The sequence below is a fragment of the Microcaecilia unicolor genome, chromosome 11 (assembly GCF_901765095.1).
Source record: "Microcaecilia unicolor chromosome 11, aMicUni1.1, whole genome shotgun sequence".
Classification (NCBI taxonomy): domain Eukaryota; kingdom Metazoa; phylum Chordata; class Amphibia; order Gymnophiona; family Siphonopidae; genus Microcaecilia; species Microcaecilia unicolor.
The window spans coordinates 81,776,057-81,802,974 of NC_044041.1; the positions used below are offsets into that span (position 1 = coordinate 81,776,057).

A 26,918-nucleotide genomic window follows, 5' to 3' on the forward strand; every position below is an offset into this window, starting at 1 on the left:
TTTCAGACATGGGAGTCAATGCTGTCTGGAAAACAAAAGAGGATATTATTAAGATATGGGAACCCTTACAAAACTTACACTATTTGGGGCTGAGACATATTAGCCATACCCAGGACAAACATCGATTTTTAGTGTATGAAAACAGATCAAGGAATGTTGTTACAAACAAGTCTGGTCATTAATGCAAGTCTGCAAGCCTGGGTTTAAAAAGCACCAGAAAAATATTTTTTAATACAATGTTAAAATATTGTACTCAAAATCCCAGAGCTATATATACATTACTGAGTACAAGCGTGAATGATCTGTAGGCCGTTCAGTTGACTGTGTACATTTACAGGGTAGAAAAATTTATCAGCATGGAAAATATCTCTGAGATGCGATTGAGGCAAATCAGACAAGTAGGTTCAAAAACTTGTAAGGAAACCCAATGTAATTCAAAGTTTTGAACCACTCTCAGAGGTGCCAACCCAATCCAGGGCAAACAATCAGAAAGAAGAGTATTTGCTTGGACAGACAGTGGAAGTGAGCACCTGCGGTTCTCATCTCCTGTATCGGTAGCGCTTGAAATGGAACCACAGCTGGAAGATGCCATTTGAGAACTGGCAACGGAAGCCGTGGCGGTGCGAGTACTCCCACTCACGACTGACGATCTTGAAAGCGATGTCCTCGTAAGGTGGCCCAGCATGGAAGCGCAGAATAGCAAAGTCTTTGTTATCTTGGCACACCTCCAGGAAGTACTCTGGAGTGGAGCGCTTGTTGATCAGGTCTGGGTAGAAGATGTTGAACTTGTAGCCTTGCACAATTTTGGGTGGTGGATTGTCAAAGTCATAGTGGGTCTGGTTGTACTTATTCCACTCAAAGCCCGTGTGGACCCGATTGAAGAAACGAGGCTTCCTGGGTCGGTACTTGTCGGCCCAGAGATAAGCTTTGCTCGTCAAGGGTACCTCCACGCTGAACCTTGCCTCATCCCCACCCATACCCTCCTTGGCCTTACGGACAAAGAAGTCTTCAGCACTTTCAATGGCATCGCCTATGGAGAAAAGACAGAATTAGGATGACAATGAGACAATGTGTGGAGGAGAAAAAGCCCAAATTCATGAAGCAGGAGTTCCTGGACACATTCTAAATGCTGCCTTTCTACACCATTAAGAACATAAGTGTTGCCATACTGGGACAAACCAAAGGTCCTTCAAACCCAGTAACTTGTTTCCAGAAGTGACCAATCCAGGTCACAAGTACCTGGCAAGACCCCAAAACAGTAAAACATATTTTATGCTGCTTATCTTAAAAATAAGCAGTGGATTTTCCCAAGTCTATCTTAATAATATCTTGTGGACTTTTCTTTTAGGAAATTAGCCAAACCTTTTTTAAACCCTGCTAAGCTAACTGCTTTTATCACATTCTCTGGCAACAAATTCCAGAGTTCACAATTTTGAGTAAAGAAATATTTTCTCCAGTTTGTTTTAAATTTACTACTTAGTAGCTTCACTGCATGACCCCGTCCTAGTATTTTTGGAAAGAGTAAACAAAGGATTCACATCTACTCTTTTCACTCCACTCAGTATTTTATAGACCTCTATCATATCTCCCCTCAGCCGTCTCTTCTCCAAGCTGAAGAACCCTAGTTGCTATAGATTTCCTCATAGGGAAGTCATCCCATCCCCTTTATCATTTTTGTTACACTTCTCTGTACCTTTTCTAATTCTGCTATATCTTTTTTTCAGATGTGGTGACCAGAATTGCACACAGACATAACGTTCTCAACATTAAAAACTCTTCCTCCTCAGATAACAATGTAAGATGTGCTATGCTGGGCTGACCAAAGGTCCAACAAGACCAAAATCCTATGCCTGACCGTGGCTAGGCCAGGTCATAAACACTCAGCAGGGTCTCAACAAGTAGAACCATTCCTTTCTTATTCCCAGGGATAAGCAGTGGCTTTCCTAAGTCCACATGGCTAACAGCAATTTATTGACTTTTCCTCCAGGAACTTGTCTAAACCCTTTCTAAAGCTTGATCACATCCCTAGACAACAAATTCTCTTATGGCCATCTTGATAACACGAACAGACATGCACAGATGCAAAAGTAATTCACCCACAGTCTAGCTATATTTTATTGCTGAACATCCTTCCAGTTTTCTCCTGCAGCCCCACAAGATAGTTTTGCAAGGAGGAGAGGTTCAGCTAAGGAGAGAAACACTATCCACCAGGAGAAGGTTGCGAAAGTTAACCAGCATTGCCCCAGTTCTGTTCTGCTGTGTGTGTGAAAGAGCAGAACTCCTTTGTGTAAGTTTAGTAGCCATATGAAAATAACCTGTATCAAAACAACTTAAGTTCTTTCCTGTGATTTCAGGGCTAACTCGTGGTATGATACCCTGCTGGGAAAGCGGCAGAGAAGTGGCTTTAAATAAATGCAACAAGCATATATGATATAAATATAATTATATAATTATTTTTAACTCCTGCATGTCAACAATGATATTCAGGAGAAAGTATCTGAACTTAGCTAGCTTTCAGATCAGCTGACATGAAATGTAAGAGAAGGAAAAAGATCAGGTTATAACCTTAGCATTATCCATCACCTTCTCAAATACAGCATCTGGATACTGCTGGAATGTTACCCCAGGTTGCTGTTCAAGCCTCTGTGGCGATACTAACAAGATGGGTAATGCCTATCCAGATGTGTGATGCACATTCCACTGTGACAGCAGCACATCTGTTCTCCTTCTGCCCAGGCATACTCAGCTGATTAGATAACATATCTAAAAAAAAAGTCTGAATGGCTGGTTTTGGTCTGTGAGAAGATCTCAGTCCACTGTACCTGTGACCTGCAGCTGCTGTCTGCACAAGAGCAGCCTCTGAAGATCCTCTTCAAAGTCCACCACATGGGCATCAAAGGGCAACTCCTGGTTGGTCAGCAACCTGGGGCTGTACTTCCCTGCGTCATAGTCATCCAGGCTCTGCTGGATAAGGTCTTCCTCCATTAGCACAGCCTCCCCTCCTTCTGCTTTTGGCTCAGGCTCTCCCTCTGTCTCCTCCAAAGTTCCGGCTGTTGATGGACCAGGCTGTTCCGCTGGGCTCTCCTCTGGTTCAGACCTAAAGCAAAAGACGTTGATTACAAAAGCTGCCTAAATGGTACTGAGATCATAGACCCACCAAGTCCAACAGAACCAGAGATACTCTTGTCAACAAAGGATGTCTGATTTAAGATCAAGATTGATCCACTTAGAATGAAATTCCACATCTAAACCTCGAAAACAAACTGGTGAAAAGAAAAGTGGGATCAAAAATAGTATACGTGTTCAGATTTGGTTTAAGAATGGTTCTGTGGACGCAGCATGGAAGTGTGCGTGTATCTATGCAGCTGCCCATAACCCCATTTTGAATCGTACAACATTCACATACCCCCAGCCATAGCTTCTTTATGCTCACGCCTCGCTCTGTGCCAGTTTCTAGCATCGGTCGACCATGCTGTTGTAGGCCTGGCCTCCCATCAAGCCTACACGGGCAGATGACACCCTTCTAAAGTTTTTATTGTTTTGCTACTGTGGTCATGACTTCAAATGATGATCTTGACCCCCATTTGGGGTCACAGCCCATACTTTGGGAACCACTAAATTAAAGTCACCTACAGTGATGGCTCTATCAACACGTACCTATTGCTGGGGGATTCTGGCTCCTTCTTGATGATGGGGAAAAGTGGCTCACTCTCTACTCCTTGCTCCTGTTTCAACTTGTACAGCTTCTGACGCAGGACGTCTTGGTGCCTCTCGCGTAGCCTGCGGACAGACAAAGTGTTACTCTAGCTCTTCCATTGCCTCTAGGAATACCTCACCAGTCACTGCAGCTCACCTTGCCCTGGCCATGTAAGCTTTGAGCTGCTGCAGCAGACTTTCCCAGTACCCAATATCCAGGTTGGGGCCTCCAGCTCGGATCTTGTTTTCGATGCCTTGATAGATGACCTGCAGCTGAATGTAAGTCTTCCCTTTGAAGACAGACTGCACATCTGAGCTCACTGAAGCATTGACTCCTTCTCGTCTCTCTCCTAATCAGCCAGAGACAGCACAGAATGACTATTAGTTATGGGAGAGGGGAGATGAAAGCATTTATTTATTTATTGCATTTGTATCCCACATTTTCCCACCTATTTGCAGGCTCAATGTGGCTTACAGAGTTTTGTTATGACATAGTCATTCCAGGATATCAGATACAGTAATATACAGAGATTAAGAAAGGGAAGAGAGAAGGAAGGTGTTGGGCAGGATAGTATAGATGGTGGATTTTAATAACTGTTATACTAAACATATACTAAACTAAGTTGAATTCTGGAGCCCAGTATCTAACATACCCCTGGCCATGTTTCCCTACCTCAAAAGATGCAACGCCTAAAAACAACCTCCTTGGAAGGAAGGTCAGCTATTGAACCTCTATAAATAAAACTCATGCCTAAATTAACTCCATACCACCTCTGTGAATATGCAAAGGCTGCTTGCAGAGAATCCCAACCCTTCTTCTCATTAGATTTAACAAATGATTTCAACTGAGATGCAACAGGGATGGCACAATTCTATTCTACTGGCATGAAGTAACATCTAGTCAACTTGGCAAATACTGAACAATGAATGCACTTTGCCAAGAGATATTCTGGTACGCAGGAAGCTTTTCTGCAATATAGTGCCATTTTAAGTTATTACTTACCAATCAGTACACTTAGCAGAGAGAATGTGCAATTGATCCACTAAGTGGGCATTAATGCTTGCTTGGCCCAAAGCCAATGCAGTTGGACTTGATTAATGAACATGCAAAAATATGTCACAGATGCCACCTAGTGGCAGCAAAATCAGATGCACACGAGTTTTGGTAACATAAGTCAGCCCAACAAGGCAGCCAGAGTTGTACAGGATGATCTGTGCAAGTCACACCTCTCCATGCCTTGTTTAAGTGCTAAAGCTATTTAAATTTTGCTTTGAATCCATCCAGAAATATTTATGCCAAAAATGCTCATTTCAATCCAGCAGTAACAGTTTGTTGAAGGGCTAGGCATACCATGCTTTATTCCTCTCAGACACATCTAGTAGGCAGGCAGTCTCCACAACTTTTACAAAGAAAGAGAGAGAATTATGCAAGTGTAATTCTTCAATTTGTCTAGCTACATCTGGAAGGCCCCACCTTTTTAAAGGATCAAGTCTATAAAGCAGTTTCCAAGTGTGAAAACATATTCTACCTGTGGAAAATGGCTTTTAACACATTTTGAATGGATATATATGTGTTAAAAGGAGGGCTTTTCTTGTGTCAGTACGTGCCGGTACAGTGTACCAACACCTTTTTTGGCTCCTGCTTCCTCTCGCCAAAGGAAAGGGGGGAGCCCAGTACTTCCCTCCCATGTGGCATGCCCGACATCCCTCTCTCCCCTCCATACTCCCTGGGTCCGGGACCGGAATGCCCCCTCTCTCTAGCTGGTACAATTCTGTAAGAAGAAGAAACCGAGTCCACACAGCGCACTTACTTACCTGAGACCTGATCCGCTACACTGACGCCAGAACTTCTCTATGCCACAGCCTGCCCCCCCCCCCCCCCGATGTAACTTTCTTCTTCCTCAAGGGCGGGCCACGGCAAAGGGACGGTCTGGACGTCAGCGCAGAGGATCAGGCCTCAGGAGAGTAAAGGACTCCATTGTTTCTTATAGAATTGCACCAGTCAAGACAGTGTAAGCAGGAGGGGGGGGGGTCCCAGTCCTGGGGGGAGAGGGACTCAGCTTCTCATAAAAATCGCTGGTCACGGATGGGAGGGGAGAGCGGGGGAGAGAGGAGAATTGCTGAAAATGGATGGAGGGGAGGCAGGGGAGAGAGAAGAATTGCTGGACATGGATGGATGGAGGGGAACGGAGAGAGGAGAATTGGTGGACATGGATGGATGGAGGGGACAGCAGAGGAGAGAGGAGAATTGCTGGACATGGATGGATGGAAGGGCAGAGGAGAGAGGAGAAATGCTGGACATGGATGGATGGAAGGGCAGAGGAGAGAGGAGAATTGCTGGACATGGATGGATGGAAGGGCAGGGGAGAGAGGAGACATGCTGGATATGGATGGAGGAGAGAGGAGAAATACCTGACATGGATGGAGTGGAGGCGACAGAGAGGAAGGATTTACACATGGATGGAGGGAAGGGGAACAATGCTGGACATGGATGCAAGGGAGGGAAGAGAAAAGAAGAAGATGCACATGGATAGAGATGAGGGAAAGAGAAGAGAGGAGAAACACTGCACAAGGATGGAGAAGATAGGCAAAAGCTGGATTCTACTCTACACCTCCTCCAGTCAAGTATGCCGAGGACCCAGCTTTTACTTATGGATTTATAAATGGACAGGAAACCCTGGAAACAGAGTTAAGAGAACAGATAGAGAGCAGCAGGATCAGAGACTGAGACCAACATGATCAGAAAAACAAAGTTGCCAGACAACAAAGGTAAAAAAAAAAAAATCATTGAATTTTAGTGTTTGGAATATGTCCAATTTGAGAATTTGCATCTGCTGTCTTTTTTTCCACTGTATAGGATGAAACGTATTTCTTTCTGTTTTCCTGGTATTGTGCTGCATGCAGAGTCTAGCTTCTTAGGATTTCAGGTTAATTTTTGAAGAATTTAAAGAGGGGCTCTCTCTGTTCTGCATGTGTGACTGCAAGGCCAAGTGTCTGAATAGGGATCCGTTTGTTAGGTTCTGAGATTCTGATAACATATTGGGTTTCAGATTTGGCGAGACTGTTCTCCTAATTCCTGGTCTGTGTGCTAATTTGGTTTGTATCATTTTTGGTATACTGGAGCTTTAATGGCTTACAGAAATTTATAATGAAAAAAAAAATTGAAGTTATTTTTCTTCTATACTTTTGTAATATTTTCAGTGATACCTGTTTATATGCGCCATAGCTGGTAAAAGGAGTGTGGCTACCAAAGGGGTGTTCTGCATAATCTGGGCAGAGCTGGGGGAGAAGATGTGACGTATGGATGTAACTTATAAAGTACACAAGTATACATGCACACTTTTATCAATATTAAGCAGTTGCAAATTGAAGCATATTCTATAAAAGGTACAACTGGTATAAAATAGATGCTTTATTAGACATCATGTTATGAAACCAACTCCCTCTCCCACAGCCAGAATGACAATATAATTCCCTTCAAGATGCTTAACCAAGTCACAAAGTGAATCACATGACCAGTGAAAATATGTTCATAAGATGAGAGCACAGCATAGAGGGGGTAAAGCAGTCCTCAGACAGGCAAAAAGAGGACAACAGACCCAATAGATTCCTCTCTCTTCCAGGGAAATGTTACACCACTATAATAAAAATCAAGATTTTTTCCAGCTTAGTTTTACCTGGTCCTTTTCCAGAGCTCTGCAGCTTGCGAAGTTTAGCGATTTCCTCTTCTGTGATGGTGGTCATATCCCTCCAGAAGTCCACATTCTTGCCCTGCTCCAATTCCATATAGATCTGAAATCAGAAGTTTCAGTGAGACTGAGCTGATACTCCAAGAATGGATGAAACCTACAAAAAAGATCTGATCAGGCAGTGTCTCTACAACCAGAGAAACGAGGAGCAAAGAAGATCAGGTCTGCTTGGCCCCAAATGCCAATTCCACAGTGTGCAACATCAGCAAACCCAGAGGAAACGTACCTGAATATCCTCAAGTAGATCCTCCAGGTCTGACACTGTGAGCCCATTCAGGAAGGTGTACGGTTCATGCATCTCCACAGCCAGATCATCATCCTCCGCACTGATGTATTTAGCTAGCAAATCAATGGGCTTTGCCCGGCCATCCCGAATTCGGATCTTGGACCTGATTGAGGATAGAGCATGACGCTAACCATAAATCCAAGTACTTCCACATGAAGAGGGGACAGAGTTAGGATGCACTAGGAGAGACATACACACCAAAGGAACACAAGCATTGCCAAACTGGGACAGACTGAAGGTGCATCAAGCCCAGTATCCTGTTTCCAACAAAGGCTAAACCAGGTCACAAGTACCTGGCAAGATCCCAAAAAAGTAAAACAGATTTTATGCTGCTTATCCCAGGTACACAACAGTGGATTATCCAAAGTCCATCATAATAACGACTTATTAGACTTTTCTTGTAGGAACGTGTCCAAACCCTTTTTAAACTCCTGCTAAGCTAACTGCTTTTACCACATTCTCTGGCAACGAATTCCAGGAGTTTAATTACACGTTGAGTTAAGAAATATTTTCTCCGCTTTGTTGTAAATTTACTACTTAGTAGCTTCATTGCGTGTATTTTTAAAATGAGCAAACAAGCAATTCATGTCAACCTGGCTCCAATCCACTCAGTATTTTATAGACCTCTATCATATCCCCCCCCCCCCACAAGCCATCTCTTCTAGCTCCAAAACCTATATACTGGGTAGTACACCCACCTCAACTTGGCCTGTTGCAGGTGAAAGTTATCCTCCTGCTCTTCCCAGGTTTTAAAGTGCTCCGCCTCTTTCTCCCGCTGTAGCATCTCCAGCTCTTGCTCACGCATGGCTTTCTCTCGCTCCCGCTCTAAGCGTAACTGCTTCACCTACAAAGAAACAAGTGCAATAAAAAACATAACATCACTTTTTAAGAAATATCTGCTGAAGTACTGAAACTCCCTTGGGAATGTCTTTCGTAAGATCTATTATCTATCATATAAGAAAAGAAAACTTGGAACAGCCTAGAGCAGAGAGGTGGTCTTCAATTTCAACAGATAGTTCACTAAACTTTAGCAGACTTCATTAGATATGGTGGAAGATTTTCCTTTTGTCCTTAGATAATCATACTTCAAAACTGTTTTTCCAGAATAGATTGTTGTTGCTTGTGGGTCAGCAATTGTGGTGTTTCCCGATGTACTGGGTAAATCTCTCTTATCTGCACCCTTCTCCTCCACCGCTAACTCCAGACTCCGTTCCTTTTATCTTGCTGCACCATATGCCTGGAACAGACTTCCTGACCCAGTACGTCAGCTCCATCTCTGACCGTCTTCAAATCTAGGCTAAAAGCCCACCTTTTTGATGCTGATTTTAACTCCTAACCCTTATTTTATCATCCCCACCTTAGTAATTCCCTTATCTCTTATTTGTCCTGTTTGTCTGTCCTAATTAGATTGTAAGCTCTGTCGAGCAGGGACTGTCTCTTCGTATTCAAGTGTACAGCGCTGCGTACGTCTAGTAGCGCTATAGAAATGATAAGTAGTAGTAATAGATCCAGGAAAGGTGTAAATTTTTCTTGGTTTGTTATACAAATTAATGACAATTTTTTTATTTTTGGTATGTTTGGTGAAATTTTCTAACCTATGTTACATATTTTATGACCCTAAACAGCTTAATTTGTTTCTTGATAAATGTTTCCCACACAGCTTGGGTTGGGTCTGAAAATCATGTAGGATGATCTGGACAACTGCAGGAAATTTGTAATTAAACTAATAGTTAGTAAGGGTATCTTTCTTCTATTTCTTTTTCACTTGAACTTCCTCCAAGACAGATGTTCTGTTGGGTCCTTCCTTATTGGGGAGTTTAAGAGTATGGAAATGGGAAATGTGCATTTGAATTGTATTTGGTGTCTATCTTTTTTTTTGTTCCTTGTTTCCTGCTTATTTTCCTGCCTATTTCTGTACAAGTTATAACTTCTTGTTTATTTTCAAATTACAATAAATATAACATTTTAAAAACAAAAAATATAACATAAGAATGGCCATACTGGGTCAGACCAAAGCTCCATCTAGCCCAGTATCCTGTTTCCAACAGTGGCCAATCCAGGTCACAAGTATCTGGCAGAAACCCAAAAAGTAGCAACATTCCATGCTACTGACCCTAGGGATAAGCAGTGACTTTCTCCTGTTCTAACTTAAAATAATGGCTTATGGACTCTTCCTCCAGAACGTCATCCAAACCTTTTATTTTTAACCACAGCTACACTAAAACTGCCTTTACCACATTCTCTGGCAATGAGTTTCAAAGCTTAGTTGTGTGTAATTAAGAAAGGGCAGGGGGGCCAGCATCCCTAAAGAAAGTTTGCCTCTGCATGCAATAATCTGTAGTTTTAACTCCACACTGAAAATATCAGTTCCCACAGATGTCCCCATATGAGTCCATTCAAGAAGCTCTCAATGAGCCCAAACTCTACTCTCTAGCTCCATGAGAATACTGTACACAGAGAGATGATCACCCAGCTAAAGACTGACTGAATCTGGGAAAACAAGGACACAAAAATATCAAGGGAAGAAAGAATGCTGTAGGCATCAGGCAGTAACCTACACAGACAGCGGTTACACTCTTAAAGCAAGGGAGCAGAGGGGCAACCTACACAGACAGCGGTTACACTCCTAAAGCAAGGGAGCAGAGGTGCAACCTACACAGAGAAGCAATTACACTCCTAAACCAAGGGAGCAGAGCTATAACCTACACAGAGAAGCAGTTACACTCTTAAAGCAAGGGAGCAGAGGGGCAACCTACACAGAGAAGCGGTTACACTCCTAAACCAAGGGAGCAGAGCTATAACCTACACAGAGAAGTGGTTACATTCCTAAACCAAGGGAGCAGAGGTATAACCTACACAGAGAAGTGGTTACATTCCTAAACCAAGGGACCAAAGGTGTAAGCTACACAGAGCAGTACTTAACAGTCCTAAAGGTAGATCGGGGAGGGGGGGGATAACTCATAACGTACACAGACACAATTACAACCCTGACCACCTTACTGAGCAGACCAGATGGGCCATTTCAGTCTTTACCTATGATCACTGACTACAAATTGAGGGTCAAGAAAAACATTATAGTGAAATGTCACCCTAAAATATACATAAATTATAGTTAAAACATTCTTCAAACACATAAAATATGAAATGAATCACTTAATTTATAAAGCGAAAGGGAAGATATTTTAGGATGCACAGCTCTTTTCTGATCGATTAGTAAGGCTTACTTTAACAAATTTTTTTCAGTAGTGTTGAGAAAGCTGATGGCTCCACCTTCAAACTCTCCTTGAAGAAACTTTTACAGTGGAACCATGGCCAGGTCAGGGGTTCAAGACTAACTACAAGAGCCCCACTGAAAATGGATACTGACTGAATGACTGAAAGGAAGTTTTATTTGTAAACCATTTTCCTGCCGAGTGCTGCCTGCCTTTCCCTCACTCGCGGCCGGCCAGCCAGCCATCGTGGCTGGTCGCAAATTTCTCAAGCTCCTGCCCCAAACCTCCCCGAAGCCACAGACCACCAGGGAATAACCCAGAATGACCCCAAAATGGGTCAGGAATGCCCTGGACCCCCAAATGGGTCCCGAGAAATAAACCAAAAATTTTAAAAAAACGAACTGGCCCCAGAGCACCCTCGGACCCACAAATGGATCCAGGAATGCCTCAGACCGCCTCTGCAGCCCCGAGAAGCCACCAGCAGCTCCGAGAAAAAATGTTAAATGAAAACCGACAGAAGCCTCCCTGCTTGCGGAGTTATCTTGATGGATTCCTGGACCTTCTTTGCTGCAGTGTAGTCTGGCCTCTAGCCCTTGGAACTTTACCTTCCCAATCTGCCCTGATGTTACACAGCTGCCAGACATCTTCTGAAAAACACACTTTGAAAGCGTGAAACCCCTCCTAAGAAGCTTACATTGGCTTCCTATTCACGCTCGCATAGCATTCAAAATACGCACAATAGTCCACAGAATCATCTACAAACTCGCACCAGATTACATGACGGAACTTATCGATCTACCATTAAGAAACGTGATGAGAACAGCAAGAACCTACCTAACCATTCACTACTCCAATTGCAAAGGTATAAAATACAAATCTTCACATGCCACCAGCCTCTCCTTTATAGGCACATAACTTTGAAACTCACTACCCAAAGACCTGAAACTCACAGAAAACTACCTACAATTCAGAAAAAACATCTTTTCAAGAAGTCTTTCCCCCCTGGATCTGCCTAATTCCACACCACCATACATCATGAAAAGTTCAGAAATGGAAAACAATAATATTAACCTCTCTCACAATACGCTAATATATCAACCTAAGCATTTATTGTACTTCTGTATTATGTACTAGACTTCTACAAATCTAAATTTTGTAACTGCCTTTTTAGCAATATGTAAGCCACATTGAACCTGCCATATGGTGGGAAAATGTGGAATACAAATGCAATAAATAAAAAATATATATATTTACGATTGGTTTATAAGCACCATTACTGACTGTGCACATATCAGATTATAAACAATCCAATGAATGAGCCAATACAGTTTTGGAAACTGTAACACGTTTTTGAGTTGTTTTGAATTATATCCAAATAATTATTTTTTTCAAACTTTCAAATTCTATATTTTAATAAGTCTTGAGTTGGTAGTATTCTCTCCCATTTTACAATTCTTGTGTATTTATAATTTTGTGCAGAGTCTATGACCATTTAGAAATATGTTATTGGTGAAAGTAGAGTTGGTGGGGGTAAATGGCGGGCGTTATTTTAGTTTAAATGGGTGACAATGCTAATCTTAGAATTTTTTTTTAATGTATTGTAGGAAATTGGGGATTTGCTTTTCTTATGGATGTTTTATTATTAATATACATTTATAGTCTGTGAAGAAACTGTGTGTTTTAAGCCTGTAAAATGTATTGGATATTTTCCTGTTTTAATTATGTCTGAAGTGTATTTCTCCTATTTGGCCAGCAGATGGTGCACGTTTATGCTTAAAGATATTACAGAGAACTGAGGGGTCCTTTTACAAAGGCGCTGAAAAATGGCTTCTGGTAGTGTAGGCGCAGGTTTGAGTGCACACCGATCCATTTTTTAGCACGCCTATAAAAAAAGGTCTTTTTTTTTTTTTTTTTGCCGAAAATGGACGTGCGGCAAAATCAAAATTGCCATATGTCCATTTTGGGTCTGAGACCTTACCGCCAGCCATAGACCTAGTGGTAAAGAATCTGGGTGGTAATAACCTGCGTGTGTCAAATGCCACTTGGCGCGCATCCATTACATGCGACAGAAAATAAAAAATATTTTTCAGATGTGTGTAGTGGACGTGCGCCAAAACTGAAATTACCACAAAGACCACACGGTAACAGGGTGGTAACTCCAGTTTGGCATGCTTTTGGAATGCGTAGGCGCATACGTGGCTTAGTAAAAGGGGCCCTGAATGTTTTCTCTTTAGTTTGACACAAACAGCAAGCAAGAAGCAGTATATATATGAAATCTTGTTGACTGGGCTCTTTGCTGAGGCTCGGTGAATTATATGTGGTGATCTTCCCAGGTACTGTTTAGCAAGTATGCAAATGTTTAGTTAGTTTTCTAATTGATCTATTTTTCAGTTACTTGTTACTGTTTGCTATTTGTACATTTTTTTTTTTTGGTCCACTGTTCCAAGTTCTGAGAATAAACACAATTGTTTGTTCACTCTGCTTGTCTGGACTGATAACGAATCCTGGAAGTTGGGTCTGTGAATGCTTTCTGGGAACTGTGGACACTGGGAGTGTGGCTCCAGTAACCTAGAAATCACTGGGGATAATTTGGGAGTGGGAGACTTGCCCAGAGGTGGTTGTGACCCAGTTGGTAGGAGGAGGGTGGTAGTGTAGAGCACAAGCGGCAGGTGCAGGCGGACCTGAGCTATGCTGGGGATAGACCCTCTAAGTGGCCATAGATAACCCCAGGCGGGTGGCTAGGTATTTCGTGACATAGTCACATCTCTGTTTTAATATAATGTTACTGTTCTTATTACTATTGCGTTACTTTTATTCTCTTTGCTAGCAGAGTCTTTTTGACTTTCTATTGGTTAATTTTAAAATAATAAAAAGTGTTGAAATAAAAATATACAATTAACTTTTAAGCTGTAATGATGATTTACAATCACAATCAGCCAGATGCTGATGACAATAATGCCAGCATAAGTCAATCCCCTTTTCCATGTCTTTTTACTCAACATTCACTGGTTTGATATTTTACAGCGTTTGATGCCTTAATACTATTTATGTACATTCTCTTTACCTTGCCTGTACACATGAATTTGCTACTTTTAGGGCTGAAGGATTTTTTTTTCTCTCTATCATTCATAAATTGACTGCATCTTACCTTTTGTAGCTCCAAACGATTGTCCTCCTGAATTTGCTTGTTTCTGTCTTTCAGGTCCTTTTCTCCAAGGTGAGCAATCCCTTTTTTCTCCAGGGCCTGAAACCAAAGGGAGCAGACTAAGCTAGCACCGACACAGATCAGATGCCCTCAAACAGTGATGTGCAAAAGTTTTGCCCCGTTCTGATTTCTCCTCTTATTGCATATATGTCATACTGATTGGTTCTTTAAACAAAATGTGATAAAGGGTACCTGAGTAAACATGTAACATAGTTTACACACTGTTACATCGTTAATTTAAGAAAAAATGTTATCCAACACCCATATCACCATGTAACTGCTCCCTCAACTTAATAACTGGTTGCACCATCTTTAGCAACAAAAATTACAACCAAACCCTTCCTATATTTTGATATCAGTCTGTCTTTCACATTGCTGTTGATAAACAGTCCACTCTTCTTTGCAGAGCTGCTTTAATCCAGACACATTTATAGGTTTTTGTGCATGAACTGCTCATTTCAGGTCCTGCCACAGCATGTCTACTGGGTTCAACTCAGGACTGACTAGGCCAATCCAAAACTTTGTTTCCCCTCAGCCATTCAGATGCAGACTTGTTTTTGTGTTTTGGATGATTGCCTTGCTGCAGAACCCAATTACACTTCAGTTTTGGCTCATGGACAGACGACCAGACATTCTCCTTAAGAATTTTTTGGTATAGTGCAGAATTCATGGTTCCTCTAATAATGGCAAGCTTTCCAGATCCTGAAGCAGCAAACCATCCCCACACCATCACACTACCACCATGTTTGACTCGGTATGATGTTCTTACTGTGGAATGCTGATTTGCTTTACATCAGACATAACAGGACCTGTGTTGTCCAAAAGAGTTCTGCTTTTGACTCGTCTATCCATAGAACATTATCCCTAAAGACCTAGGGATCATCCAGGTGTGTTTTTGCAAATATGAGACACACATTGATGTTTCTCTTGGTAACAGCAGTTTCTACCTTGCTACTTTCCCATTAACCCCATTTCTACCCTGTCTCTTTCTTACTGTGGAGTCATGAACCCTGACCTTAGCTGAGGATACAGAGGACTGCAGTTCTTTGGATGTTCTTCTGGGAAGTTTTGTGACTTCTGGAAGAGTTGTTGCTGTGACACTGGAGTAATTTTGGCAGACTGATTACTCCTGGGAAGATACACTACCGTTCCAAGTCTTCTCCATTTGGAGATAATAGCTCTCTCTGTGGTTTGGAGGAGTCCCAGAGCTTTAGAAATGGCTTTGCAACTCTTACAACTTTTTTTTTCTCATCTCTTCTTGAATTTCCTTTGATCATGGCATAGTGTTTTTATAGAAACCTTCTGATAACTACTCCTTTCATGGTAACTTTCAATATATGGGGTCCTTTTACTAAGGTGTGTTAAAAGGTTGGCCGCACTACCTTTAGCACATAGGTTTCCCACACACTGTGGCCACCTTTACCACATCAGTAAAGTAGCTGCTTTTTTTTTTTTTTTTGTAATGGCTATGTGCTAATTTCACAAAACAAATGCTGTGAATCAAACTAATAGCACACTTGTTATTTAACCCGGGAGGAAAAATCTCATACTACTGTGGCCAATACCGGTGTGTCAAACCGGACTGCAAACTCAGGTAGTTCAGGTGCACACAGTTAAAAGTAATCATTGGTCAAAAAACCTCCTATAAAATACCATTTTCAGGCTTCAATTTTCATTTTTCAAAAACAAGAGAACAGTCATAAATAAATCATCAAAAGCACTTATCTCGAGTGGTGCAGAATATCCGTTCTCAAACGCTCAGTCCTGGCGGGATCAATGAAAAAACAGTGAAGTCCCAATGGACCCGTTTCACTCCAGCTTCCTCTGGAGACCTTCACTGTACCCCTGTTTGCCGGGAAAATCTGCTAGTAACATAGTAGATGACAGCAGAAAAAGGCCTGCACGTTCCATCCAGTCTGCCCAACAAATAAACTCATATGTGCTACTTTTTGTGTATACCTTACCTTGATTTGTATCTGCCATTTTCAGGGCACAGACCGTAGAAGTCTGCCCAGCGCTAGCCCTGCCTCCCAACCACCAGCCCCGCCTCCCACCACTGGCTCTGCCACTCATGACGAGACAATCAGCTGGATAACTGTGTGCACATGAACTAGCTGAGTTTGCAGTCCGGTTTGACACACTGGTATCGGCCACAGTAGTATGAGGTTTTTTCTCTTGGTTTAAATAACAAATGTGCTATTAGTTTGATTCACAGCATTTGTTTTGTGTTTTGCACAGTTTTACAGTGAATCTGATTTTCACTATGTGCTAATTTCCACATTAGCACAGACATGCCTACTCTCTGCCCATGGGCGCACCCCGTGTGGGATTAGTGCGCGCTAACCAGAAAACTACTGCGGGATGCTTCATTGTGTCCTATGGCAGTTTTTAGTTTGTGGTAGGCCCACATTAGGCCTACCATGCCTTCATAAAAGGGTCCTGTAGTCAGGTTGGGATTGAATAGAGCTGGTTGGTCAACTGATTAAGGGGGCAGTTAATTTTTCATATAGGTTAACATGGGTGTTGGATAACTTTGTTTCTTAAATAAATTATGTAATAAATGCAAAACCTGTGTGTTCACTCAGGTTCCCTTTGTCTAATATTACATTTTGTTTAAAGAAAGATCAGAACTATTCAGTGTGGTATATATGCAATAACAGGGGAAATCGGGTGGGGGGAGACACTTTTCACATCACTGTAGAATAAACCTTGCCTTTTTACTACTAGGGGAATTATGAAGGATCTTTTGCAAAGACCCTTAGCTTGCACTGGGGTCCTTTTACTAAGCTGTGCTAAAAAGTGGCCAGAGCTGTTGTCAGTGTGTAGGTTTCCCACTCGCTGTGGCCACTTTTAGCATGGCAGTTAAACGGCCACATTTCCCTATTTTTCTTTAATGGCCACGCGCTAATTCCCAATTAGTGCATGGGCCTTACCGCGAGAACCCTTACTGACACCTATTTTGTAGGTGCTAAGGGGTCCCGCTCTAGCTCCACAATAATCAGGCAGCACGCTGCAATGTGCCTGAGCTACCATATTAGCACAGGGCACACCTACTCTCCGCCCACAGTCACGCCTCCCACACTGAAAAATACAAAACATTTTTCAGCATGGGGTTAGCACATAGGATGCCCCAGCACATCCCCTGGCAGTGCTTTGTGCCGCGCCTACCGTGGCTTAGTAAAAGGGCCTCTTTGTCTTTTCTTATTTTCTGCATTCATAATCTGCACTCTCTTTCTAATTCTAGGTGGAGTACATGATAACATACATAATTGTGATATAAAAAAAACATAAAAACAAAACAATTCACATAAAACAAGTCAAAACAAATCAGCACATATCCTGCTTTTAAAATATTACAACAAAACACACTTCATCCAATCAGCAGAACCTCTCCTATTATTGCCTCTTTATTACATCTTCATCATATTGTCTAATGTTTTAGATGTACCTTAATTTCATTCAGTATTTTTGGATGAATATAGAAATTCTCTCTATATATATAGTATATATATATATTTTTTTTTATATCTACGTCTTGCAAGGTTCCGCGTTAGGAGTTACGGATCAAGAAAGGGATCTGGGTGTCGTCGTCGATGATACGCTGAAACCTTCTGCTCAGTGTGCTGCTGCGGCTAGGAAAGCGAATAGAATGTTGGGTGTTATTAGGAAGGGTATGGAGTCCAGGTGTGCGGATGTTATAATGCCGTTGTATCGCTCCATGGTGCGACCGCACCTGGAGTATTGTGTTCAGTACTGGTCTCCGTATCTCAAAAAAGATATAGTAGAATTGGAAAAGGTACAGCGAAGGGCGACGAAAATGATAGTGGGGATGGGACGACTTTCCTATGAAGAGAGGCTGAGAAGGCTAGGGCTTTTCAGCTTGGAGAAGAGACGGCTGAGGGGAGATATGATAGAAGTGTATAAAATAATGAGTGGAATGGATCGGGTGGATGTGAAGCGACTGTTCACGCTATCCAAAAATACTAGGACTAGAGGGCATGAGTTGAAGCTACAGTGTGGTAAATTTAAAACGAATCGGAGAAAATTTTTCTTCACCCAACGTGTAATTAGACTCTGGAATTCATTGCCGGAGAACGTGGTACGGGCGGTTAGCTTGACGGAGTTTAAAAAGGGGTTAGATAGATTCCTAAAGGACAAGTCCATAGACCGCTATTAAATGGACTGGAAAAATTCCTCATTTTTAGGTATAACTTGTCTGGAATGTTTTTACGTTTGGGGAGCGTGCCAGGTGCCCTTGACCTGGATTGGCCACTGTCGGTGACAGGATGCTGGGCTAGATGGACCTTTGGTCTTTCCCAGTATGGCACTACTTATGTACTTATGTACTTATGTACTTATCAAAGATCCACAATTGTGGAATGCTTTTCTTGATAAAATTCGATCTTTACAAGATTTGAAGGAGTTTAAATTTTTTAAAACTTGGTTATTCCAGGAGGCATACAACATTAATACATTATAATTTTGATGCAGGATAGTAATGATGGAGCAGTGATATGTTATTTGCTTAAAAATGACTCTGTGTTAATGATAAGTCTAGTAAGGGTATGCTTGATATGGTGAATGATTGTACTAAATACTTTAAACACCAGCATTAATACTTTATATCAAATTCAATATTCTACCAGTAACCAATGAAGAGCTATAAGTAAGGCAAGGGTGGACTGAGCATACGGGCAGCCAGGCAATGCCCGAGGGCCCAGAGGGGGTAACAGTGCCTCTCTTCACCCCCTCCCCCCCTCCGTTTCAGTGGACCTTCCCCGGACCTATTTTGAAGGGCTCTGGTGGTCTATTGGCCTCTTCAGGGTGCAGGAAATAACCCCATTCTTTCCTGCCCATTGCGCTGCTCTGTCTGGCACCATCACATCTTCAAAATGGCTGTCGAGAATGCCGAAGGAAGTCTCAGCAGCCATTAAGAAGTAGTGGCACTGGGTAGAGCAGACACGGCAGGCAGGAAAGAGTCGGGAAACTGAAAATGGTAAAGACACTTCTAGTTTCCTTATCTTGGGGGACTCTGCCCCACCTTTTTATTGCTGTTTCCTTGTTGCTTTGTTGTATTGATTGGTATTGTATTCATGTTTGCCTGTTGTCTTACCAATAAAAGTGTTTCAAAGTAAATGTTACACTCTAACCTACAGAGAATGATACCCCTGAGGGAATTCTGTGCAAAATTTGTGAAAGTTCTATGCACAATATTTCAAAATTCTGCATTGTTTATTTGTAGTTTTTTGCACAGAATTTCTCCATCATAAAGCCTGAAATTCCCTCCTGCCTTTTCCCTCCTCAGGCTCCAACCTTCCCAATTAGACAGCTGCATGAGAACAGGGTTAGCGGAAATCCCACAGTTCTCCCCTTCATCTCCATAGGAATACTGCAAGGATGTGCGCAGGTCCTGCGGAAGAGTAGTGCCAGGCCAGCCTACCTATCCTTTCCTTGTGTTTCTAAGCTAGATTAATTATAATAGCACTAAAACAAATTAATGGATATGGTTGATAGCATTAAAATCCCCATAAGCACTAAGACAGGAAATTATCAACATGGGCTACTGTTAAGTTGGGTTATTTTACTATAAGTCGGGTTATTTTAGTACAGGGGACGGGCGGGGAAGGAGATTACTTGCGGGGACAGGCGGGGAATGAAGAGATTCCAGTGGGGACGGGTGAAATATCTGTCCCCAAGCAACTCCCTATTCCCACTTCCATCTCTCGTTCTAAAGGCAGGTCTCTCTCCCTCTACTTCCCTGCAAGACCCCTAATTCTGTCTGCCCCCAAAGTCTTCTCCCACATCAAGTACCCCCACCTCTCACCCCACCTCTCACCCAGCACATCCCTACCTCTTATTCTTCCTTTCCCCAGGCACACACCCAATGTGCAGTGGTTCACTTCCTCTTCCTCCTGCCACACAATCTCTGTGGGGGAGGGAGGAAAGAGACCCAATGCCTGCACTTCTTGTGCAGAATTCTGTGCTGTGCAGTTGCTCAGAGTTTCCCCTGGAGTAGAATGATTCATGTCAAATTAGCAAAAGAGAAATTTGTTAAGTAAATACAAATAAAGCATTATAACTTTGTAATGCTCAACCAACATAAATTACAAAAACAAATGTTACAGTATCACATTTTAAGAAAAGCCTGTCAACTCATGGAAAGGACTGTGCTGTACATGCGTGTCCTTTGTAAATATGATATACTGTTTTGAACTTCATAGATGATGGGTATAAGAGCATGGAATAAGATCTCACTTGTGCCTGATGGTTCTATTTAACACCAAAAATTGTTTTTAAGTATTATCAGAGCTTGGCTGCAACTAGAGTTGTCTTGTGTGGAAATCCCTACTCTCTTCTTACCTTGTGCCATATGAAGGATCCAAGCAAGTTGTTATCTCCAAAGGGGTTGTCTGTGTTGGTGTAACCCATATACTCTTCCCCCCAGCCCATCTTCTCTCGTTTTTTCCTTTCCTTGGCTTCTTTCTTAGCCAAGCGTCTGGCCCTCTTCTCTTCAGGTGTCTCCATGGCCTTCAGCATCTCTTTATGCTGCTTCTTTTCCACATTCAGGCTCTCCTGGAGGCTCAGTTGTTGGCCCAGGTCCTCTCCTGGACTTTGGGAACGTGAGGGAGAAGAGGACAGCACAGAAGAAACTGAAGTTTGGGAGGCAGACCTCCTATTCCTGTCTCCTTTACTGGGTGTTCCCCCTCTTTTCTTCCTGCATGTTCCTCCAGAGTCAGACGGAGAAGAGTAAGTCTTTGATGGAGATTCATGCTTCCGACTTTTCTGATACTGCTCCCGGCTTTTACTCCTCTTCCTTCTCCTTGGTTTCTTGCTCTTACTCCTATCAGACCTAAAAATAAGTCCATATCACAGTAAAGCATTAACAACACATTATGAAAAGCTATAACTTGATTCAGTCAGAACCTGTAGCACTGGCAACAGACATGGCTCAGAGCCCTAAAACCTAGACAATTACCTCTGAAATGCAGTATGTGACACAACCTCCCTATGCTCAAGGATAGCCTGAAAGCTTTTACTACAAAGATATAGTGAATTATATTACAGCTGTATTTCTATTTTTCTGCTATATAAATAACAGACATCTTAAAAAGTTGGTTAGGAGAACAAAATATTAACCTTTAGGTAATGTCCTGTCCTCGATGGAGCTTACAGTCTTAAGTTTGCACCAGAGATAATGGAGGGTTAAATGACTGTCCCAAGGTCACAAGGAGCATTAGTGGGATTTGAACCCTAGCTTCCATGGTTGTCAGCCCACTACTCTAATTACTAGGTTACTCATCCACAACTGTGTTAACATAATCTAACTGCACACACACTTAAAAAAGACAAGGCTTAATTCCTGGGAGAACAGCCTGGAATGCAGTTTCACCACTTCTTTTCAGACTCCAGAGCAGCAAGGATGTTCTGCTCTAAACCCTCCCTTCCAGGCAACCTGTAGTGTAGAGAAGGGGAGGGATTGAGCTTGGAGCAGAGAATAGTCCATAATCCAGCCCCTATTCTCCTGTTGCTCCTTCCCTGGCCGACCACCTCCTATCCAGACTCCAGTGCAAGGAGGTTTAATGAAGACATGACACGGCATGACGTTAAAAAGTTGAAGCCAGCCCCCTGGAGAAGCTGCCATATTGGTGATATCAAAACAAAGTATCTTCTGCTGCATGCTTGTTGGTAGCATTTTAAATAAATAAATAAATAAATAAAATCTCAGTTACAGAAACATGCCAGCTTGTGCAGCAAACGGATGTACACAGACGAATCATCAGAACAGAATAACCTTTCATTGCTAAGAGGAGTAATTACTTCTAAATCGTAATCAGGGTGTCATTTTGAGGGCTGGTTATAGGGACTCCCTAGCAGGTGTTGTATTCATGCAGAGATGTTTTCACCTAGTAATGGTCAAAAAAAAAACAGAGATCATGTTATAAGAATCACGTGCTCGCCATTCAGAGTTTTGTGTAATCCTGTGTCAAGATGCTAAAGAAGAGATTTAATTTACATAGACACCATATGAAAAATGCTAGTACCAATAAAGATGTCATGCCTGTGGGGCAGCACTTTACAAAACCAGAACACTGTACCAGTGATTTTATGGTAAGAATCCTGAAAGGGTACTTTCAAACAATTCAGGAATGTAAGACCTTTGAAGTCAGAATGATTAAATATCTTGACACTCACCAGACAGGACTTAAAGATCTGGGTTTTCTAGCCCATAATAAACTATAAAATTGTACTGCTTTGTCACCCTCCTATCTCCATGCATATCTCCCTGTCCCTCATCCACTCACTCTTCCTGTCTCTCCTATCCACCCCCATCCTGTTAGACTGTCACTGGAATGCTTTGATGTTTCACTTATATATACTGTCATCTACCAACATTTGCTTATTTCCGATCTGACAAAGAAGAGCAACCTTTGAAAGCTAATCAAGAAATGTATTGTTATGTCCAATAAAAAAAAGGTATCCTCTTATTTTCTTTTCCATGTTTTATTTCTATTGATTACATTCAGAATTTTAAACTACAAAGGTTTTTTGTTTCAAACCTTACTTAGGTTAAAACCTAGCAGCATGTAAATTCGTTTTTTTTTTCAGTGCCTAGATTAAAAGAGAAAGATGGTATGTTTTATGAAATGCTGTCGTATATTATAAAAATGCATTTGATATTTTTTATATTACTATTTAAAAGAGAGGTGTTGAACAATGAAAAGATTATATAACCTTTGAATGAATGACTAGGAACAAAAAACACACACTTATTTATGCACTATCACTATTCCTCATGTACAGCCACAAAACATCCTTTTAGGATGGACAGTGTTCACAATGACCGCCTTTTATTATCCACCAGAAAGAAAAGATAAGAGTTTTCAGTTTTGGCACAGTATAAGTCATTACAAGAACAAAATATAAGAAAACTAATGGACTGCATTAGGGGCTTATAGCCTATTAAGATATATTTAAACAAATGAGAGATATGCATGAAACAACACAAAGTCTTAGGACTGCTTATGTGTATGTTTGTTTTTGTTTTTTTTTATTTCTCAGCTTTATTTATTTGAAAGCTTCCCATACATAGATGTGGTTTTTTTTTTATTTCTCAGCTTTATGTATTTATTTGAAAGCTTCCCATACATAGATCTGTGTTTAAAACAGCATTAAAACTTATTGTAGCTGGTAGAAACGGCAGTAATACTCTCTTGGTTTTGTGCTCATTTTCTACACTTTTATACAATGTAGTAATGCATGGTCAAATCTCAGTGAGGATATCCCGTTTCCTGATGGGTTCATCTTTAACTGTTGTAACCTGCCTTGGGAAGCCTGGTGTTATAAAGATTGGAAGTAAAACTCCTTTCATTGAGGCACATGGAATCACATCTTCACCTCAGCTCTTTTATAGAAGTTGACATTTTAGATACACAAATGGATAATTCTGTTTTGAGCATGTTTCAAGAACAAGTGGTTTTATAAGTGAGAATAATAAAAATTAATATTGTTTTTATATAGAAATATCTTGTCATCACAAGCAAAAATAAAGACATATAGCGCAGCACTTAAATGCACAATACAGCATTGCAAGAAAGAAAAAAAAAAGCACAAGCAAGCTCCAGAGCACTAACAAATACATTTTGAATATTTGGAGTGCAGAAGTGGCCTAACGGTTAGTGCAGAGAATTGTGGATCTGGGTTTGATTCCCACTGCTGCCTGACAGTGGGTAGTGTGTTGAGATCCTAAGGAACCAGGTTCAATTCCCTCTGCAGCTCCATGTGACCCTGGGCAAATCACTTAGCCCTCCATTGTCCCAGGTACAATGCGTAACTTATGGCCCTTGTTTACTAAGGTGTGCTAGCGTTTTTAGCACATGCTAAAAATTTGTGCGTGTTAACCATGTAGACACCCATAGGATTATTATGGGCATCTACACAGTTAACGTGTGCTAATGCTTAGCGCGCTCTAAAAACGCTAACGCTCCTCTAGCGTGGCTTAGTAAATAGGGCCCTTAGATTGTGAGCACATTAGGGACAGTGCAAAGTACCTGCAATAGATTGTAAACCACAGAGTCCCCTCTGGAATTAGTTGCGGTATATCAAGTGCTCAAAAGAAATAAATAATCAGCCCCTATCACAGACCCCTCGAAACTCTCCAACCCCCTCCTCCCCTCCTAACAAAGAGAATGCAAACCCTAGGAGATTTAATACAACTATATAAAGCTCACAAGTTTGCCAATGTTTTCAATAGCGACTGCTATTGTTTTGCTGTGACCAATATGGTGGAAAGCTCCGCCCACTGCCTTCAGCCCAGACAGGTTTGTGCAGTCTCCTGTCATTAAACCTCCTTGCTCCAGTATGTTATTTTCCTTTTATCTACAAATTAAGGGGCCCTTTAACAAAGGCGCTAGAGGACCTACGCATGTACAGCATGCGCCAAATCAGTGCTAGCGCATGAGTCAGGCAGTAATTCCGAATTTGGCACGCACCGAATCCAGCAATAGAAAAAAATTTCTATTACAGGCTGCTTACCCGGAGATAAACAGCAGTTGACGCCCGCTTACCGTGCGAGTAGGTCAACGGGTGGCGGTAAGATCTCAGGTCGAAAATGGACATGAGCTGGTTTCAATTTTAGCGCATGCCCATTTTCCAGCCACTTAAAAAATGGCCCTTTTTCCTAGACGTGGTAAAAAGTGGCACAGAATGCGCCCCAAATACGCACTCGAACTACCACAGGCGACGTTTTACTATGGCTTAGTAAAAGGGCCCCTAAGCCCTGATAGGAGCCCACTCTCAACATGATTAGGGATGTTTATACACACAGAGCTGGCATTTGTGTAGGTACGCACACATATTTTAATTTTTACTTTCAATTAATGGGATGGTTAGGACTCAGAACTATTACTAAAACATACAAACACAAAATATAATAAGAAGATATCTTATGAAACAACTCCAATTAAGCTTGGTATTAAAGAAGATCCAACTAAAGACTTCTGAGTTCTGACCAAGAAAAACAACAGCCGCTCCATCTCTGGCAGTCTTCAAAACTAAGCTAAAAGCCCACCTTTTTGATGCAGCTTTTAACTTCTAACCCATATTCACTTGTTCAGAACCCTTATTTTATCATCCTCACTGTAATATTCCCTTATCTCTTGTTTCTCCTGTTTGTCTGTCCTAATTAGATTGTAAGCTCTGTCGAGCAGGGACTGTCTCTTCATGTTCAAGTGTACAGCGCTGCGTACGTCTAGTAGCGCTATAAAAATGATAAGTAGTAGTAGTAGTAAAAAGATGAATCTCCCACCTGGAGTGCGACTCTCGGCCTCGGCTTTCACGTCCGCTGTCCTCCGAGGCAGACCTGCTTTGAGTTTTCTGTCTCTCGCTGGAGTCAGAGCCTGTAGATGGGGAGTGAGACAGAGTTCGGCTTCTCCTCCGTCTGCGCTTGTCTTTGTCCCTGCCTGTGGAATCAGACCGCGTGTGCTTCATTCTCCTGCTATCACGATCGGACTGGCCTTTCCTACTCCGATGCTTGCTGTGTGCTTTTTTTCGGGTCCAGCTTTGTCCATCACTGCAGCTTTCAGCAGAGCTAGACCGGGCTCGATTTCTCCTGCTAGTCTTACTATCAGAACTAGCGGATCTTGACCGATTCAATCTTTCTTGTCTGCGAGGTTTCTCCTGCTTTTTTGCCCAGGTCCGGCTTTGGCTGGTGCTCTCTAGTCTGGATCGAATTTGGTCTAACGTTGCCAGTTCTGCGGTTTTCCCGCTCACTCGGGCGGTTTTTGAAAGTCGGTCACGGGAAAATACTAGCAATCGAGGGGTTTTGTTTTACTTTGTTGCATGTGTCTATTTTTTGGGGGTATGGGGGGGTCTATCGTATCCGCTTCAACGAGGCTGTTGCTTCCGGTGGTGCATTTGAAGACTCATTCTCTAGAGTTCCAATAAGAGTAACTGTTGTATTCCACATCCACACCTTCATTGTAGGGCTCCAATAGCTTCTCTCGTTGTTGGTGAGGTCATCATCGTTGCAAGGAGGTTTACCTTAAGGAGGTTTAATAGACAGGAGATGAAGTGACGTCAGAACGCTGAAACCAATTGGGTCAGTCTAAGCTTCCTCTTCCCAGCGCAGCTGTCATCCCCGTTCACTCAAAACAAAGCAATCAAAGCAATGAGCTGCTGCATTAACCTTTCGTTCTTTATTGTTGGTAGCATTTTTATTTAATCTCATTTATATTTTTAAACGGCACTGCCAGCTTGTGCCGCATACGGATGTACACAGAGGAAGTATAATAACGGAATAACTTTCCATAGGTAGAGTAGTAATTTGTTATAAATCTTAATCAGTGATCAGTTGGAGGGGGGCTGGTTACGGTTACAGGGACACCCTAGCACCCTGATGGCGAACCTATGACAACCGTGTCAGCACTGACACCCGTAGCCATTTTGGATGACGCGAGTTGAAAGCCGGCAGCAAATAGAACCCAGCCTACCTGCTCTTACTGCCAGGGCCGGTCTTAGGCAGGGGCGACAGGGGCGTTGGTGGTCTTATCGCAGCTTCAGAACCCCCCTCCGAGTCGGAACCCCCCTGCTCCGCCCCACCTCGCAGCCTTGGTAACCAGCAGTCCTCTTCGTCAGAATCATCCAATTAGGAGTGCCCTTTTAGGCGCCAGACAGGCTCCCTACAACCAATCAAGCTCACTGCAGTTGTAGCTCAGCCAGGTGAAAAAGCTGCCTGAGGCTCGAGGCAATTGTGATTAAATGTCGAACCTGAG

At 42.1% G+C, this 26,918-nt stretch overlaps 1 protein-coding gene across 1 annotated transcript; it reads right to left on the bottom strand.

Annotated features, from left to right (window-relative positions):
- On the bottom strand, positions 1-25,974 carry CACTIN (cactin, spliceosome C complex subunit; the record flags this gene model as incomplete). Its single annotated transcript, XM_030218873.1, has 10 exons — positions 1-1,030; positions 2,823-3,097; positions 3,658-3,780; positions 3,854-4,046; positions 7,374-7,488; positions 7,672-7,834; positions 8,430-8,575; positions 14,092-14,187; positions 20,509-20,998; positions 25,454-25,974. Coding segments are annotated over 10 exons (2,613 nt in total), but the record flags the coding sequence as incomplete, so codon positions are not given.
- Between the last annotated feature and the right edge of the window lie 944 nt (positions 25,975-26,918).